At 47.5% G+C, this 19,377-nt stretch overlaps 1 protein-coding gene across 1 annotated transcript in view; it reads left to right on the top strand.

Annotated features, from left to right (window-relative positions):
• The window catches only part of LOC124062752 (nucleolar protein 4-like), a 103,235-nt gene that overhangs the window by 21,389 nt on the left and 62,469 nt on the right, over positions 1-19,377 (top strand). The window contains exons 3-5 of the mRNA XM_046395683.1: positions 2,248-2,400; positions 4,397-4,508; positions 9,372-9,478. Coding sequence (XP_046251639.1) covers positions 2,248-2,400; positions 4,397-4,508; positions 9,372-9,478 — 372 coding nt within the window. The remainder of the gene's footprint in view (positions 1-2,247; positions 2,401-4,396; positions 4,509-9,371; positions 9,479-19,377) is intronic.

The following is a 19,377-nucleotide window of genomic DNA, read 5'->3' on the forward strand; positions in this document are numbered from 1 at the left end:
ACATTTTAATCATGTTTGTGTCCATCCAGACAGCCTCCTCCGGCTGTGTTTCAGGACGGCGATTGTTATTTTTATTGTCGATTAATCTGCCACACATTTGGTCTATAAAAGACAGGATGGTGGAAACTGTCGTGTGTCCCAGAGTCCGAGACAACGTCCTCAAATGTCTTTGTTTGGACCACAATCCAAAGATATTCAGTTTGCTGCCTCAGACTGAAGGAGAAACTGAATCCAGAGAATTTTAGCTTCTTTTCTTAAAATTATCCAGACTGATTAATTTATTAACAAAATGGTCGGTGATTAATTTAAAAGTTGACTTTTAAGTCATTAGCTGATTAGCCATGGAAATTCAATTCTTATTCTCAGGTTTCTATCGAGGAAACTAATCAGCAGGATTTAAATACAGTACAGAACACAATGCAGTACAGAACACAATGCAGTACAGTACACAATACAGTACAGAACACAATACAGTACAGAACACAATACAGTACAGAACACAATGCAGTACAGAACACTATGCAGTACAGAACACAATGCAGTACAGAACACAATACAGTACAGAACACAATGCAGTACAGAACACAATGCAGTACAGAACACAATACAGTACAGAACACAATGCAGTACAGTACACAATACAGTACAGAACACAATGCAGTACAGAACACAATACAGTACAGAACACAATACAGTACAGAACACAATACAGTACAGAACACAATGCAGTACAGAACACAATGCAGTACAGTACACAATGCAGTACAGAACACAATGCAGTACAGTACACAATGCAGTACAGAACACAATGCAGTACAGAACACAATGCAGTACAGAACACAATACAGTACAGAACACAATGCAGTACAGAACACAATGCAGTACAGAACACTATGCAGTACAGAACACAATGCAGTACAGAACACTATGCAGTACAGAACACAATGCAGTTCAGAACATAGTGTTGTTGTTTCAAACTTTCTTTAGCAGCATTATTATTTTAATAAAGCTTCACCTGCGTCACCTGCTCCTACCTGTCATCTTCTCTCCGTTCTCCTCCTCCCCTCCTTCACCCCCCCCCCTCCTCCTCCTCTTTGGCTGGCAGTTGTAATGGCATTGGAAATGGGAGCTGGAGAGGGGGGCGTCCCCTCTGTGAAAAGCAGAACTGGTTTCCATAGCAACGCTTATTACAGTACCTGCACCATGGGAGAGGAGAGAGAGAGCTGGTGGGTCAAGAGAGTGTGTGCTGATTGTGTGTTTGTGTGCATGTGTGTGTGTATCCTGTAGTCCACTGGCTCTTCATTAGATGCTCCACATCTGTTAAAGGCTGCGCTGGGAGCATTTCTTCATGACAGTGAGGGGGAACACACACACACCATCACCAACACACACACACACACACACACACACTCTGAAACTCTGAAGTCAGCTGTGTGTTAGACCTGGTGTGCAGAACAAAGCGCTCCACCAGTCGGCCTTTTAGCCTCGTTTAGCTCTCGTGTGTTAGTTTTACTTACTGCACACACACAACCTGCTGTCACACACCTGCCTGTTCAGCTCTCATTGGTTACCATGGCAGTAGCAGGCCTCCCCATGTGCTGCTTTTTTGCACCTGGGGAGGAGCTGTGTGTGTGTGTGTGTGTGTGTGTGTGTGTGTGTGTGTGTGTGTGAGTGAGAGACAGGCAGACAGACAGGCAGACAGACAGAGAGACAGACACGGCTCTGTCCTTTGGGAGGTTTGGCTAACATGCAGTATGTGTGGTGAGTCTTTGTCACTTAACAGTAAATGTACATCATTCGTTTATTTGACAGCGTTAAACATCAGAGGCTCGTTGGCGTCGCCGAAACGCGTCGTCGCTTTACGACCGCTGAAGACGGACGACATGTTGGATTTTACACGCTGCATCGTGTTTGACAGCAGTTAAAGGAACTCACCTGTAACATCCGTCTCTGGGACGTCCTTCCTGATGTTTTGATAATCAGTTGTTGAAACAATCTTTTGATCGAGCGGTCGATTCGTCGCAGTATTTTAGTTGTGGCTTTCATTCGCTTTCTGTAATGAGACAGTGAAAAGGGAATCCTCATCAGGTGGGGGTCTGGGGTCCAGTTTGGGTCAGTTTGGGAAGCCCTGGTCCTGGTGTGACTGTGTCTCCAGTTTGGTTCTGGTCCCGTGTGTCACATGTCCCCGTGTCTCCTGTCTGTCTTTGCTGAATGACCCTCATATGTCCTGTCCCCCTCTGTTTGCAGTGTGTGGACAGCGTGTCGGGGGTGGACTCGTCCCTGAAGCGCGTGGCGGTGGTGGAGGATTTCTTCGACATCATCTACGCCATGCACGTGGAGATCAGCACCGACCCCGGCAAAGCCCCGAAACACGCCGGCCAGAAGAAGACCTACAAAGCTGTAAGAGCGCCGTCATGTGACCACCCGGAAGTCGCTGTCATCACGAGTTGTGTGCGCGACGCTTTCTGTCGCATCTTCATTCTGCTCTCGTCCTCGCGTCCTCCACTGTCTCATTTGTCTTTGAGCTTCAGCCGTCTGTTTCTGGTTGTCCAGGTGTCTCCCGTGTCTCGTTGTCCTCCGGTCTTTCCCCCTGCACACTGTCTTTTCTGTCTTTCATAACTTGTGTCGCCTGTTGCTTAACACACCCTCTGCCTCTCCCTCTCGTCTTCTTCCTCTTCTTCTTCTTTTTTTTGGGCGTCATTCCTCTTTCGCCGTCTCCGTCTTCCACCAGCCTGCGTCATGCGGTTCTGGTTTCAGTTTCAGATCAGGTCACCGCGGATCTTCCTGAAACTAAACAACCAGCCGACTTCTCATGAGTGCTTTTACTTTGTGTTTTTTGATCAGTTTGCAGTCGTTTGTCAAGCAGAATCACCAAACGTTTCCTCGTTCCAGCTTCTGAGGATTTTCTGCTTTTCTTTGTCTCGTGTGATGGCAGATGAGTTTTAGGCTGTTAATGGGACAAATCAAGTGATTTCAAGACGTCACTTTCGGCTTTAGTGAACTGTGACGGGCACTTTTCATTATTAAGTGGTAGGGAAAACAGTTGTTGTTCGAGGCAGCCTCATCATGTGCTGCCCAGCGCTGCTTATCGTCGGTACCTTCTCCTCCACTCAGCCGCTTTTTCTTTTCTTCTGTCATCTCTCCGTCCTCGATGGAGCGACATGAGTTCTCCTGCTGCCAGCGCTGACTGTAACCTGCACTCGATTCTAAGCTCAGACCTTAAAGTTTCAAACTGTTGGACCTGTGCTTCATTTGCAGATGTAGAAACCTGTACACCTCCCCCTGTGCTCTGCTGTCTCAGCTGCTGACACTGCCCTCTTTTGGCCAAACGGAGGAAGTGCAGCTCTGATCGCTTTCTTCTTCATGTGGTTCTTTCACTCTCCTTATGTCCTCTCCTTCTTCTTCATCTTCTTTAGTGATCTGTATCACTTTCCTTTTTGTGTTCTTTTCTTCCAGGTCTTTCCCCAGATAAGATTGGATGTGTGATTGCAATTGGACACGTCCACTGTGTCCTTTAAAGTACATACAGTACATACAGTATAATACATACATACAGTATAATATAGAAGCCAGGAGGCAGAACATCCTGCCACATAACTTCAGGTCTGAGTGCCACCAAAGGCTGGGAATGACATTTGCCTTTGCTTTACCCCCCTGCTTTTGCCACACACACACACACACACACACACACACACACACACACACACACAGGCTGCACAGCAACCCCCCATCCATCCTCTCTGCCTCCCTTCCAGCCTTCCTCCTCTCTTCTCTTGTGTCTTTGTGCCGCTCATTGCAGAATAAATGTTTGATTTGTTCATGTCCACATGCAAACGCGCCCACAGAGTCATGCAGCTCATATCCTCAGCTTCTCTGAGCGCAGGGAGAGCATTGGAAGCAGGTGACGGTGGCCTGTCTTACTCTTCTGGGCCATTTTTTATTACTTTGGTGAAATGCAGACACAGCACGACTTGAATGATAAAAGATTCTAGCGCCAGACTTTTAGACTAAAGTTGTTGTTGTTTGTTGTACTTTACACTCCCACTCATCCTGCTGCTCAGGGTGGTCAGAAATCAGTCCTTCTGGGATGTTTAAGACATTAGAGAGTAAAGGACGTCACTGCCACAATACCTTCAACAGAGCATGTGCAGGAGGAAAAAGAAAAACTGGGCATTTGCTCTGAATATCCAGTGAGCAGCTTTGTCTGTCACGTCAGTATTCACGCTGCGTGATGCTGTGTGCGACCCGAATGAATTTGGCTGCGCTCGGTGTTAAACGCACAGTGATGGTGACTTAGGTGGAGACGAGTGGTGCAGCTCTGTCTGCGCCGAGGCCTCCTTCTTCTCGTCAGAAACTAAAACGACCGTTTGTCTGTCTGTCGCTCCATTTCTCTCAGATCGCCGAGACGTACGCCTTCCTGCCCAGAGAGGCGGTGACTCGTTTCCTGATGAGCTGCGGCGAGTGTCAGAAGAGGATGCACATCAGCACCGCAGGACAGGACTGCAAAGGTACGAACGCGACACAGCGAGTCCTCGCCGCTCACCGTCAGCGGGATGATTCAAGTGCTGATAACAGCCACAGAGGACACTTTGTTATCCCTTAGCCGTTTCATTTGAGTCTGAATTCTCAGTGTGAAATTTATTCATTTGGGTGTTCTCTTAAAAAAGTTCCCAAGATGGAAAAAAAGTACGTCCAGCTCACAGTCCCACATTTTATCGAAATGTACAGATGAAACTGTCAGTGACGCAGCATGTCTGAACCTTATTTCCCGCAGGGTGTGTCGGGTACGGGGCAGGGCCGCCCAAACCGGGCCCAGTGCATTTATGTGGGTGATGCTGGCACCAGGTTCTTTTCTGACAGCAGTCTAAAATGTTTCAGTGGTGCAGTCATGATTGGCTGCTGTGGTCTGAGTGGCCACACATCGAGCTGTTTTAACGAGCTCTCTGAAGAGGTTTTGAACGTGTGCTGTAAACGCTCAGGCAGGCAGAGTGTGTTGTTGCTTCATGAGTCTTCGCTCGCTGCAAACTCCAGATTTGTTGCTTGCTGTCTTGTTACACATTCAGTTTAGCCTTCAATTACACTAATTAGAGAATTAAGCTCCATTAGTGTGAGATCAGAGCCAAAGCAGAGCAGATGACAGACAATTATCGAGATTTACTTTCACTGGTGGTTCACTCTTCTTCTCTCTTTCTTCATTTCGCTTCAGTTAAATTCAGCATTTGATTGGAAAGTCCAGTGTTGGCCAATAAAGACAGAAAATATTCCCTCTCGCTGGGTTGTTTTTCTTTCTCTGCGTCTCCATTAAGGCACGAAGGCTCAAAGGAAACTTTGCTGTCCCTCACTCTTCCTCTGCCGTCAGCTCTTTGTCGTCACTCTCTCTCATTCGCCTTCCTTTCAATTACAGCCCCTCTTTCATCCTTCCCCGTTTCTTTTCTCTCTCACATAATTGCCCTCCCCCCTTGGAAAAAAATCGTCCACCCATCCCCCGACAGCGAAGAAGAGAAAACCCAAAAATAAAAACCAGTTCAGTTTAACTTATTAGATTTGTATCCCAGTGAGGGTGGAAATGCACATCAGGGAGTCTCAACATGCTCTGTGTCTCTGTTTAAAGCTGAAATTTGCACCTTGTCTCTTTGAGATAAAAGACGTGTCGTTGGCGTCAAATCTCTGCCACCTCGCTCGCTGATGAGCCTCCTGTGACCGAGCTGACCGGCGTCTGCGCAGCCTTCACGGGATCTGAGCAAGAACACAATTAAAGATAAAGCTAATGGTCGCTGGCCTTCGATGTCCAGCCTCCCTGTGCTCCTCCAGCCCACAGGAAGTGGTACAACAGGAGGCACTTCAGTCTGTGAGATGTGAAGTTGGGAGCAGCAGACACGCGCTTGCTTTAAAAACATCGGTTTTCCTGTTGGCAGTGAAGACAACACACGGTAAAAATGTAAAGAAGCCAAACAAACCAAACTGAAACTCAAGCCCGCTGAACACTGACAAGATAAGTGAGGCAGCTGTTGTCATGGATACAAGTGTGTGTCACCTGTACATTCTGAACTACAGGTAGAAGCTTGACAGGATGAGTTCACATTTCGTCGGGTCTGTCTGGCCCAGCACTCAGTGTAGGTTTGTCTTTGGAGAGACGGGGACGCGGGGAGGCGGCTCGCGGTCTTCCAAAACTGGAAGGCGTGTCGCAGTGTGAAATGTGAAGATGCCGCTCCTCACTTTCTGTCCCTTTTCCTCAGTTAGCTTCCAGCCAAAAGATGCTGACATGCGTTTTGCCTCCCCAGCTTCTCCTCTGCCAACCCTGCCACCCTCCATTATACGTGTTCTACCCCCGCTGGCACACTGAAGCCCCCCGCCCCCTCGTCCCTCCCCCATCATCCCTCCAGCTTGTCCATCTCTCTGTCTTTTCTCCTCCTTTATCGTCTCCTCCAAGCGTCCCACCCGTCATCTCTGCGTCCCCCCACCCTTGCAGCTCTTCTTCTGTTTCTGCCTGCCATCGACCCCCCCCCCCCCCTCCAAGCTTCCTGTCCCATCCCCTGTCTCCTTCCCCTCCTCCATCCTCCCTTCTCCTCCTTTTTCGCCTTCTCTACCCATCCCTATACCCTCCGTCCACCAACCCCCCCACCCGCCGGGTTTTCTCCTTGTCCCTCATTAAACAGAGGAGTCATTGGAGTGTCCTGTCTCTCTCCTCAATTAGCCTAATTAATGGCTTTTAACAAAGAAAATGGCCCAGGAAACGAGCTCATTTTCCTCATAGTCGAGGGGGAGAGAGAACTGGTGCTGTGGGGGGGCTGGTGGGGACTTCTGAAGTGCAGGGTAGAAATGTAGAAGAAGAAGAAGAGATGAGTAGATGTCCCCACGTCTCTCCACACCCCCAGAACATTTCCCTGTTAACCAAATCTGGACAACTGAAAGCCTGAAAAATGATTTCTTTAACACTCTCAGAGTCTGAGGGAAAAAGTTTTTCATGTGAATCTGTGATCTGAAATGTTTGCAGTTTGTGTGCATTCAGTGACAAAATGAAAAACGTAAACGTGAGCTTTCCACACATCACATAAAGCGTCCAATCAGAAGATGACATAAGATGAGCAAACAATCAAACACATACACAAAGTAAGGACAACAGCTGGGTTACCTCAATCCAGAGTGTGTGTGTGTGTGTGTGTGTGTGTTGTCACTAGATGCCACTCAGAGCGAGAGCAGCTAATTGCCTTCCTACCCTGTGGGGGTTCGGCCTGTCCTCACACACACACACACACACACACACACACACACACACACGCACACACACACACACACACGGCCCTCTTTATCACTATGCTGAAGTGACTCCCACTAAAGTTCAGCTCTGAATTATTAAATGCAATTAATCACGGCTGTGTTTAATTGACACAGGCAGCAGGCTCACAGTGTGTGTGTGTGTGTGTGTGTGTGTTCATCAACAGTCTGAAGACAGAGGCTGTCATGTGATGTACATACTGTAAAACCCATGTAGCCAAATCTGTGAATTTGGGCTCATTAAATGAAACTGGTCTGACTTAAAGGAACAGTTCACCCAAATATGAAAATGCAGTCGTTATCTGCTGTTACTGCCTGCGCTTCCATTTCTGGAGTTTCACAGTAAAACAGCGTCGCAGCGTTGTGCTAAACAGCTGAAGAAGCTGGATCTGAAGTGGCTCGAGCTTTGTGTCCCCCCGTCCTCAAACAGACCTATCAATCACCAATCAATAGTGACGGTCCTGTCTGTCCTGCTCAGCTGTATTGATCTCGCGCCCCATATTCACGTCTGTCCTTTAGACAATCCAGACGTTAGACACGTCCTTCAAGAGGTCAGTAGATAAACGGCTGGAAGGGCTTACGGGTGTGGAGAGATCGAGGCTGATAATGTGATTTCATTTTTTATTTTCTTTCTACTTTTCAAGGAAAGGTTTTTGTAGTTTCTATAGAAAACAGACTCAGACCTAAAGCTGAACTCAGCTGCTATTAAAACCTGGCCTTTAAAGGACCAAAAACTGCTTTGTCCCTTCAGGACAGACAGGACACCCAGGTCACAGTCGGGACGCTCAGGATGACAGAAAACAGACACAACTAGGTTCACTGACAGGGCTTGACTTTGTATGTTTTGTATGACAAAAGAAATAAAAGTTCATTTGATGCTTTGATTTTAAGGTTTAAATTTAATTAAAACGGTTAGACAGCTGAGTGTGCACACACTCAAGACCCTCTCTGAGGAAATAATGAACACACACACACACACACACACACACACAGGGAGAGGGAGACATGCAGTGAGCATCTGGACAACCAGGAGAGACTGAGGACAGCGGAGACAGGAAGAGACCACAGAACGAATAACTTACTGACAAGATGAGCTTTAGGTTTGGATTTCAAGGCCCCAGCAGAGTCAGGCGGTCCTGTTCCTCGACCTCCGGCTCTAGAGGGCTCTAGAGGGTCCTCTAGTGTTTCCTCTCTGACATGATAACGCCACTGCATCAGCATCTCATGAGTTTTTGACCAACCGGCTGTCACTTCAGTAGCTACAAGACGTCATGAAGATGGAGATAAAAATAAACATCTTACAGGAGAGCAGCGCCAGCAGGATTTCGCTGGTTTTATGGTGATTTTAATCATATTTTTTATTCTTTTACTTTCACTTGGTGTTTTTGGAGAAAGTTTTTTCAGCTGACGTGGTTGATTGATGACCTCTCACGCGGTAATTGCACAGATTATAGAGATGCTGATTTGATATGTGTGAAAGACACAAACCTAACACATCTGTGGATTGGAGAGACAAAGAGGAAGAGGACGGGAATTTGTCCCCTCTCGATGTACGTTATATAGACAAAAGTATTGGGACACATGATCATTACACCAACAGGGACTTTAATGACATCTCATTGTAAACACACAGACAGCTTTGCAGCTCTAACAGCTTCCACTCTTCTGTGAAGGCTTTCCACAACATGTTGGAGTGTTTCTGTGGGAATTTGTGCCCATTCATGCAGTAGAGCATTTGTGAGGTCACACACTGATGTTGGACCAAAAGGCCTGGCTCACAATCTCCGTTCCAGTTCATCCCAAAGGTGTTGGATGGGGTTGAGGTCAGGGCTCTGTGTGGGCCAGTCAAGTTTTTCCACACCAAACTCATCCAACCATGTCTTTATGGAGCTTTGCTTTGTGCACTGGGGCACAGTCATGCTGGAAGTCAGGGGCCGAGCCCAACCCCTGAAAAACAGCCTCGCAGAGAGGGGGGTGTCTGGATACTTTTGTCTATATCATGTATATAGAAGGAGAAGGAGAAAACTCACAGTAACAAAATGAAAATGTGGCTGTTGCTTTGCTTTTTTCATCTAAAACTCTCATCTCCTCTGCAGAGAACGACAGGCCGAGCTCTCTGGTACTGGAGGTGATCGACTACAACATGCCTCTCACCACCACCTACATGAAACAGATGAAGCTGCAGTGTATGGGCAACAACAAGGTACGTGAGGTCACATGCTAAGCGACCTGAGGCTGTCGGGCAGAATTTGCATTTTGTGTTGTGCTGTGCGCCGTGAGAATTTCGGGAGGTTTTTTTTTTTGCTTTGTTTTGTTTTGTTTGAGAGTGGATCAGATTGTGAATCTTTAAACCAGCGAGTTCTTCAGGGCGCCTGAGTATTGTTTGTGACGAGTATGTAGGAGGAAAACAGGAGGCCCATTAGCGCCTCGGTAGGAAGAAAACTCCCACGCACGCCGTCAAGCAATTAAAACACTGTAATGAGAAGGAATATGAGTGTGTAAGTGTGACGCTCGTGGAGGTCAGTGGGCCGAAACCATTTCTCCTTGTTAAGCATGAGACGACTTGTTTTTATTCTCTGCGTGTATGTGGATGTGGGCAAAGAAGTGTGTAAAAACACTCAAAAATACATACATACAACAGTTCAAAAGCCTTACTTAATTTTTTGTGTTTTTTTTCTTAATAAACCACCTGAAGAGTTGTTTGGTTAGTGAAATTCATGTTGGTTAACAGAAGCGGTCCTGTTCTAGAGGACGTGAGCAAACAGCGACGTGACGACGTAGCTGGACTTGTTAGCAGTCATTAAATGTAAAATTAAGCAACATGACCCGGTACCGGTCCGTGGGTCATTGGGTACCGGGTCGCACAGAAACAATAAGTAACTTGCATTATTTCCGTTTTATTGATTATCTGAGTCTGAACGATGTTTTATTTTGAAAAATGACCGGATTCTCTCCGTTACATTCGTCTATGACTCACTTTTGATGCATGTCAAGACGCTTGTCTCGGTCACGTGCTAAAAATAAACCCACAAGCTAGCAAAATGAGTAAAAACAAACGTCTCTAGAAACGGGAAAGACTCTAGATGGGACCGTCTCGTTACAAAGAAACAGGCTCAGGGCTCCCACCGATTCAGCGTTATGGTGAGTTGTATTTTTCATGCACTTTTTTTGTTTTTGCGTTGTATCTTATTTTGAAGGCACGTTTAAATGTTACCATAGCGACCAGAGAGCGTTGAGGGCAGAGAGGATGTCACTAATGTAATGTTGTTGGCGCGATGTTACGAAGACGCTGCTAATAAAGTTGCGAGTACGCATTGGATTCACGTTTATTGTTATATTTAAAAAATACCCCAGTTTATGTCGGTCTTATCATTTTATTTTGTTGTATTTATCCGGTCTGTGAAAATACGGCCTGATATTAAACGGGTCCGTGGCGCTAAAAAGGTTGGGTACCGCCGCTCTAGAACGACACGTGGAAACGTTTTCCGATCGGAAAGCTGATTTCTGATGTGACGACCAAACGAGACAAACGGACGTCCGGTCTGACGTTCGTTTGACCCACTGCGACTCACTGAGGTGTGTGTTGGTGTGGGTTTCTGCAGAGAACCCGCTGCCCTCTGCCTCTCTTGTCTTCCTGCCTGCTGCACCTTTAAAGGTGTGTTTACAAATAGCAACCGGCAAATTCCACACGGTGAACCTTTAAACCGACAGAGTTTCATGTCTAACAGAGAAGAAGAAGCTGAGGTGGTGCTTGTGTGTGTGTGTGTGTGTGTGTGTGTGGGCGGGTGCAGTGATTGGTTTATACCACATTGTTGAACAACAGCAGCACCACCACTCTACCCCGCACCAGTGTGACTATCAGTACGACACACTCGCTGTCAGTCATATTCCCTGTGTGTGTGTGTGTGTGTGTGTGTGTGTCTAGATAACGGGTGGGGGAACGGAGGGTTGAGCTTGTTCCAATTAATCCAGGCCCCTGAGCGTCAAGTTAATTAGCTGAGGAGAGAGAGAGAGAGAGAGACCGAAGTGCCAATTTACATTGGAATGTCAATATGTCTGCCCGTCTGTCTGCCTGTCTGTCTGCCTGTCTGTCTGTCCAACACACACACACACACTTCAATACGTTGTGCTTTACCATTTTCCTCTCTGGCACACACACTCGTACACACACAGTCAAACATCCACACACATTCGGGTCCTCGTGTTGATCCAAACCACAATGCTGTTGTTTTAATGACGATCAATAATGTAATTGCAGCTTATTGGTTAGCTGTGTGTTAGCATAGCCAGCCTCGGCTCGTGTAGCCACAGCTCAGTGGCCAGTGAAGATGACATGTTGATGACTTGGAGCCATGCAGTTAAGTTTTCTGAAGAAGCACAGCAGCACACTGATGATGTCAGAGAGCCGTGATTGGTTGTCCCAGCAACGTGTCCTGCTGAGCTAAATTACACTGTGGGCTCCAGAAAATAAACAGAACCACAACACATCCATGATGTCACACACACTCACTCACATCACACTCACATCACACTCACACTCACACACACTCACACACACACACACACACACACACACTCACTCACATCACGTTCACACACACACACACTCACATCACACTCACACTCACACACACTCACACACACTCACACACACACACACTCACTCACATCACACTCACACACACACACACACACACACACTCACTCACATCACACTCACACACACACACACACTCACACACACACACACACACACTCACTCACATCACACTCACACACACACTCACACACTCACTCACACACTCACTCACATCACACTCACACACACACTCACACACTCACACACTCACACACTCACTCACACACTCACTCACATCACACTCACACTCACACACACATACTCACACACTCTCACACACACACTCTGACTCGTCCCTGCAGGAGTTGCTTGTCACCTTCGTTCTCATTAGTTCAAACTGACAGATTGACTTGATTCTCGTCCTGATGTTGCATAAAGAGCAGAACGTTTTTCTTTTTTAAGTGTCGTGTCTTTCTTCATTGGAACTTTAGCTCCTTCGCCTTTTTCTTCCGTTTCTCCTCAGCCTCTGACGTGAAGTCGCGCTCTGCACGCGGTGGGCGTCGACCGAGCGAACACGAGCGAACTGTGATGATGAATAAAAGATGGTCGTGTGCTGCACGCAGCCTGCAGCCGTTTGACTGACATCTCACTTCATCAATACTTGGCCTTCAGTGGACGAGGCCGCGTGCCAATACTCTTCATCTCTCACCTCGGGTCAAGTCACGTGAAGGAAGTTTTGAAACAGCATTAGCATTTCAAAACGGAGGAAAAAAATCAAGTTTCGGCGCAGGTTTTTCAGTCCGCGTTTCGCTTCACGTTTGTTAAAAGCAGAGCTGGTGGTTCGAGTCTCCTCGGCAACGAGAGCAGTGAAGGCAAAATAAAATCAAAACTTAGCGTAGAAAATAAAACCATAGAAGCTATAAGACTGCATGTGACGTGAACAAAACGGCCCTGACTGCGTCACTCAACATTGATTTGCTTCACATCAGGCCTCACGATTAATCGATGAGTTTTTGACGAGCTGCTCTGAGCACAAACGTCGTGTCACGATCCTGACATTTTGTGTCAGGTTCAGGTGTTCTGTCGCTGCTGATTGCTTTTGGGAGTGAGCTCTCAATTGGTGCTTTTCAACCTGCTGCTAGAAGAGTTCAGGTGAAGGTCTAGCAGACAGTATGGATTGTGTGTGTGTGTGTGTGTGTGCGTGCGCGCTGCAGAAAGATTATAGTGTGCAGCCCAGAGGAGCAAAAGTACAGACAGGAATAGAGGAGCAATGACTCACTCACCTATAGAAATAACATAGGACATGAGGGAGCATTAGGTTCAGTGTGTGTGTGTGTGTGTGTGTGTGTGTGTGTGTGTGTGTTATGGGAAGCAGACCGTGTGCAGGACAGTCGAATAGCAAAGTATTCTGTGGAAAAAGGTCGCAGTCTTTTGTTGAGGTTGTATTTATGATGAAGAGAGCGAGAGAGGAGGAGGCAAAATGAGGCACACAGAAGAAGAGGAGGAAGAGGAGGAAGAGGAAGCTCATATTTGTGATGTGTGAATCCTCCACTGGCCCCATTAGCACTCATCCCAAGCCTCTGTTCATCTGCCCATCCCTTTATCTTTCCCTCCATCCGCCCCCTGTCCCAATTCAATAAGAGGAGGAAATTACCCAGGATGCTTCCTGGCAGGGGGGGAGGGGGGAGGGCTGTAGGAGACAGTGCAGATATGGGTGAGTGAGGAGTGAGGAGAGAGGAGACGAGGGGGGGAGGAGGAGGACAGAGAGATGGCAGGGCGGTGGCTCTGCCTGTCTGAAGAAAAGAGGAAGGGGAGTGAAAACGAGGATGGGAGAAGGCGGATGTGCTCGGCCGGGGTGAAGATAAAAATGAGAAAATTTGTAGGTGACGGTGGGATGTGAGGGGGAGGATGAGGAATGGGAGGAGGGGGGAGGGAGGGGGAGTGGAGAGCCAGAGAAGGAATTAAAAAAGGAGAATGAGGTGGTTCATTATCGTTTATGGTCTCCCCTTCTCCCTCTCTCTGCCCATTATTTCAGCTACCTCCAGAGGAAAGACATTTCATTATTTTTGGGAGGAGGAGGAGGAGGTGTGTGTGTGTGTGTGTGTGTGTGTGTGTGTGTGTGTGTAGGGGTTGGGGGTTGGTCTGTTATAATTATTAAAAGACTGTTGAGAAGACAGCAGAAATAATTCATACGTTTTGAGATAAAATGCTCGTCGGTAGAACAGCCTTGGAAAAGTAGTAGTCAATAAAAGTAAAAGTAATCAAGTGAAAGTAAACGAACGTTTGTGAATTTGTGTTAGAAAGAAGAAAGTAATGCAGAAAAACATGTCCCACGGCCTGAAACTGATGTTTGAGCCAGATGTTTCTGTTCGCACTGTGCTAAGTGCAGGAAGCAGTGAAGGTCAGGGTGACGCCATAGAACATAAACTAGAACAGAAAACCAATATGAAGAATTCGATAAATAAACAACCTGTGTGCCACAGTAGTTCTTTTGCATGTTGGAACGTATCAGGAAAATGTTCGCTGACAACATACTTCATTCTCGCCTCTCACATCACGTTATTATTTAATCATGGACCAAACTGTTAAATCTCATAGCTTAGCTTAGAGGTAACAACATGTGTGGCTAGTTTTTACTTGTCCTAAGCCTAACCAGACCTTTTGCTGTGTCAGCCAACCACAGACAGCCAGAATCCGGCGTTCAGCGGCTGCCTGCCGTGTCGTCCTGTCAGGCAGACTGTGGGGGCACAAAACCTTTTGACAAAGACAATACAATGAGCCTGCACAAATAAATCCTAAAAACACTCAACACGTCTGACATCCGACACGGAGATCACACGTGAAGTCTTCTCCTCCTGGCATGAAGCCCTCAGGTGGGTTTACACCAGGACTGTGACCTTTATCACATCTTATTCTGCCACCATCTGCCCCGAGTCTCTCCGGTGTATACTCTCCAATAAAGCAGGAGTGCCATGGAAACGGCCAGAAAAATCCCCTCTGTGGTCTGTCAGTGCACAGCACAGAGGGTGTGAGGGGGCGTGAGAGCACCCTGTGACACACTGGAACTGCTGCTTCCCCTCAGGCTGCACTGGAAACAGGACGGGTTGAATCCATAACTTGGACTGTGTGACAGAGATGCTCGTTTTAAACTAAAGGGCTAAAACACACACTGGATTTGGATCTGGATCTCCACAGAAGCTGAAAGCAGCTGTAATTCAGGTCTTTTAGACAGTGTGTGTGGCACAGGAAGTGATAAGCAACCCTGATCAACACACACACACACACCCTGTGCTGCAGTTCCCTCAGCTCTTGGTCCTGTGCATCCATGGCGAATTACCCTGCAGTTCCCCCCTCTGCCTGTAGGTGGCGGGTTTGTCATGTAAATGTATGAGGGGGGCACATGCTGGTCTTTCTCTCTCTCTCTGTCACACACACACACACACACACACACACACACTGCAGCTTCATGAGTATGGACAGTGGCTGGTGTGTATTTAAATATTTGAGTGTAAAGGTCAGTGAAACCTCAGCTGAGTGAAACGTCCTGTTGCACCACAGGATTCTTTGTGTTTCAAATCACAGCTGCTGTTTGATTTTGGGATTTTTGATTTCTTCTCGGTGATTTTTTCCCTTGTCAGTGCAGTTGCTGCTTGTTTTTCTGCACATCCTTCAGGATTTGTTATCCTTGCATTAATTAATTCTTCCACTCTTGTGTTTACGAATACAACAGAGAAGAGCATCTGCCAGGACAGAAACAAAGCGTTTTCTGTTGCAGATCACATGAAACCTGATGTCTTCAGCTCTGATTTTTGATAATCGATTAATTGGTTCAATTTCAAGCAAACATTTAATCAAGCATCGAATGGTTCCAGCCTCTTAAATGTCAGAATTTGCTTCTGGCAGAAACTGAAGAGTCTTTAGTGATGAGCGATGTGGAGGAGCTTGTGGAGCGTCCACAGTCGGCTTGCTGTGCGTGAACCAGTCCACCTAGTGGACATGGACGCAGCCTGTCCACTTCCCACAGTGGACAGTGGGTTTACCCTTTGTACCCAAAGTTAGCTGCAGTACACTCGTGGAGTCATCCTCAATGGACGGGAGTGAAATGATTATTTACAGCTACTTCTGGACAAAAACAAGCAAATTTATTTTAGTTTTTGCAAATATAATATTGATCAAATATCAGAACTGAAAAGAAAAATACTGAAGGCCGTTTGTTTTTCTTACAGGGCAGACGGTTTTGCCCATAAAACACTAGCATTCTGCCAATTGGTCGGTTAAAGATTTACGACTAAATAACAAAAAAACTCTAATGGAGTTGTATCTATTCTCTCTTACTCTGAAAACATAAAGAAAATCGAAAGATTTTTTTTTATTACCTTTTGGGGCTGCAGCTCCGTAAGCCCCCATTTATTTTGGACCACCTCACGAGCGCCCCCTACATAACCGGAAGTTCCACAGAGTGGGAATCCTTCCTGTTGGAGTTTCTGTGACTTGGGCGGTCAGTCACGTTTGTGTCAAAGCGGGCCCCGTGGACACGTGGAGAGGATGACTTTGTCTTTATAGCTGAAAAGCGGGTCAGGTCTTCTGTCTTCTGTTCAGGTGTATGAACAGCAAGGTGTATGTTCAGGTGTATGAACGGAAGGCGGAAGAGGCGTTCAAATCGTCTCGGTGCCGGTTTATCAGGTACACTGAGCTACATCTAACGGCCTCGCTTCAGGACTGACAGCTACAGACGCTGACAGACAGAGAGGTGATGGTGAATTGAAGATTACAGACAGCGAAATCTTTCTGCTGTTTGATGTGAACATAAATAAAGCAACATTACAAACCTCGGAGCGCAGGATTTACCGCGTGCGTCAGGTTTAGATGAGTGGACCTAACAAACTAAACTGGGTGTGTAGCACAGCCTCTCCTGCTGTCTGTCTGTCTCTGTCTCTGTCTGTCTCCGGCTGTGATGTCAGCAGCCCTGGCCCCGCCCCCTCCCTCCCTCCCGGTTGCCTCAGAGAGTCTTGAGGGTCCTGCTGTGCGTTCTCAGTCCCTCCCGTCACGCAGCCGGTTATTTTGTCCTTTTAAAATAAACACGGAGACACGCCGGAGGCGAATGAATGAACAATTGCACCAAACGACGGAAACAGTAGAAGAAGAGTGTGGAAACGCGCGTGGCGAACGACTTCTTTCATGTTTGTAATCTTGCACAAGTGAAGGTAAGAGAGCGTTTTCTGCGTGTGTCGGTGTTTATTTGCGTCGCGGGGTGTTTTCCAGTGTTTGCCCTCGTCCCGTGCGTCCTGCACGGCGGTGCCCGTGCAGCAGCCTGCGGAGCTCCCCTCCCCTCCTCTGCGGTCACATCGCACCGCGCGGCTGGACGCTGAGCTGACAGGCGCTCCCATCATTTATCGATGCCATACTGAGGAGGAAACGAACGCTTCTGCTCCCTTAGCGCACTTTGCATTTGGTTGGCAGCCGACTGGAGCGGCTCAGTAAGTTGTTGTGCTGCTGTCATGCGGGCTGCTGCTGCTGGTGTGTGTGTGTGTGTGTGTGTGTTGGGGCAGCGGGCACCGCGCCACACCGCCTGCAGCTCGTTAAAGCTGCTCCTCGGATGTGCGCTGTGTGGCGGTCATTGTGCGGCTCCAGCAGGCCGCTCCGTCCTGCGACAGCCGTCATTAACATTCATGACCGCGTGCCGGCTGAGCGTGCGCGCGTGTGTGTGTTTACGTTCGCTTCAGTGTGTGTGTGTGTGTGTGGGTGATGCCGGATGACCAAGCACCCGCACACAGTGAGGAACAATTGGTGGCGCGTGCCGAGCATTGAAACGTTAGACTGGACCGCCGGGACGCGGTGCCGGTGCCGGGCAGCCCGCCGCGGTGGGATTCACTGTGGTTTTCGCCTGAGGCCGGTGGGGAGTCGAATGTGAGGCGGTTTTCTGGTCATGTGTTCCTGTAGTAAAACGTTGTAAAATCCATATGAGGTGCAGAACTCGGGGACCTGGAGACAAAAGCTGATCAGATGGGGGTTTGTGTCAGTGTGGGTTCCTTGGTGTGAAGAACTTTGGCGGTGGCCTCAAGCTCATCAGGAACAATAACGAAGACATCATTAGACAGCCCACGCTTGTTTGTCCCTTTGCTGTCATCGGGGTCCAGTAAGGACCCAACAGTCCGTGCAGTTTCAGGCACTTGTACTTGAGTATTTCCATTTCCTGTTGCTTCATACTTCAACTCCACTACGTTTTGGAGGAGAATACTGCACTCTGTACTGCAAAAACTTCAAAAACTTTGGTTACTTTGCTGCATCAGAGCTAAAGTCTGAGATTTTGAAATTCATTCATTTTATGTGCAATCAGACAATCAGAAAAATGCTGAACATCAGATCATTTTATACACTACAGTATACGCTATACACTACCATACTATACTGGCAGTATTTGTGTGATTTTCTTGTACGTTTTGATACTGAAGGACGTAATATGAAATACTTGATTTTTACTCAGTAACGTTCATATGGGCGTCTATCACTTTTACTAAAGTAATATTTTAGCATGATGTCTTTACTTTTACTCGACTACAGAACAGAGTAAAGCGTACGAATACACAGTCCGTTCACTGGTCCTGATGCAGTGCAGTGTGGTATCCTGTGATCCGGACACCCGGATGCAGCACTGGACTCATCCTGTAGCACATGAGCGTCCTTCACGAGTCTCTGCTGCGTCCCCTGTGAGTGTTGTTGTGATGCCGCCCTCCGCGGGCAGGACGCAGGTCAGAGTTTGATTCTGCATTCTGAGCAGCTGATAAGAATTCGGTGCCTTGCATAAGGGCCCTTCAGCGGGGCCAGAGGCTTTCAGACGGGGAGGCTCGAGCCGAGGTCCTCCAACTGAAGGACAGGCTCTTTAAGCACAAATCCGCTCCGAGCGTCGAGTGTACCATACACGCGGCCTGTTTCCATGGCAACGTCTCCCGGGAGACGCTTTGTCCGAAGTTGCCGCAGGTTGTGAACACTTCGTTGCTATCAGAAAATAGTTTTAGATGTGATGAATCGGTTGAATGTACAAGAGATATTGATCTCAAACGAGTCGGCAGATTTTGATTTGAAGGCTGAAGTTTCTCTCGTGCCCGCGGGGTCACGGCGGCGGAATAAGATGTGGAGTGACAGGGACGGTGAGCGACTGATGCTGTAGGATGAGGGTTTGTGTTTGTTTTACATTTTGTTGATATTTCCCTGCTTGAATGAGGCTGAACGTTCAATCAGACATTCTTCGTGGATACTGGGAATAAATGTTTCATCGCTGTCATGTTTTTCTCGTACGTGTGCGACTTCCTCCTCCACATGCTGATGAAACAAAAACCCACAGACTTTAACAGGCCTTTGCTGTGATCACCTGGCGTCCAGAGGGTTAAGGTCTTCACAGATTTTCTGCCCTCCCCCCCACCCCCCTTCACCTTCAGCCTTCTGCCGGGGGACAGTAGGACTGGAAGAGCCTCTTAGCTCCTCTCTGCTCTGAAATAACTCCAGTTTGGCCCTGTCCTGGCCAT

Source organism: Scatophagus argus, chromosome 8, assembly GCF_020382885.2.
Source record: "Scatophagus argus isolate fScaArg1 chromosome 8, fScaArg1.pri, whole genome shotgun sequence".
Lineage (NCBI taxonomy): Eukaryota > Metazoa > Chordata > Actinopteri > Scatophagidae > Scatophagus > Scatophagus argus.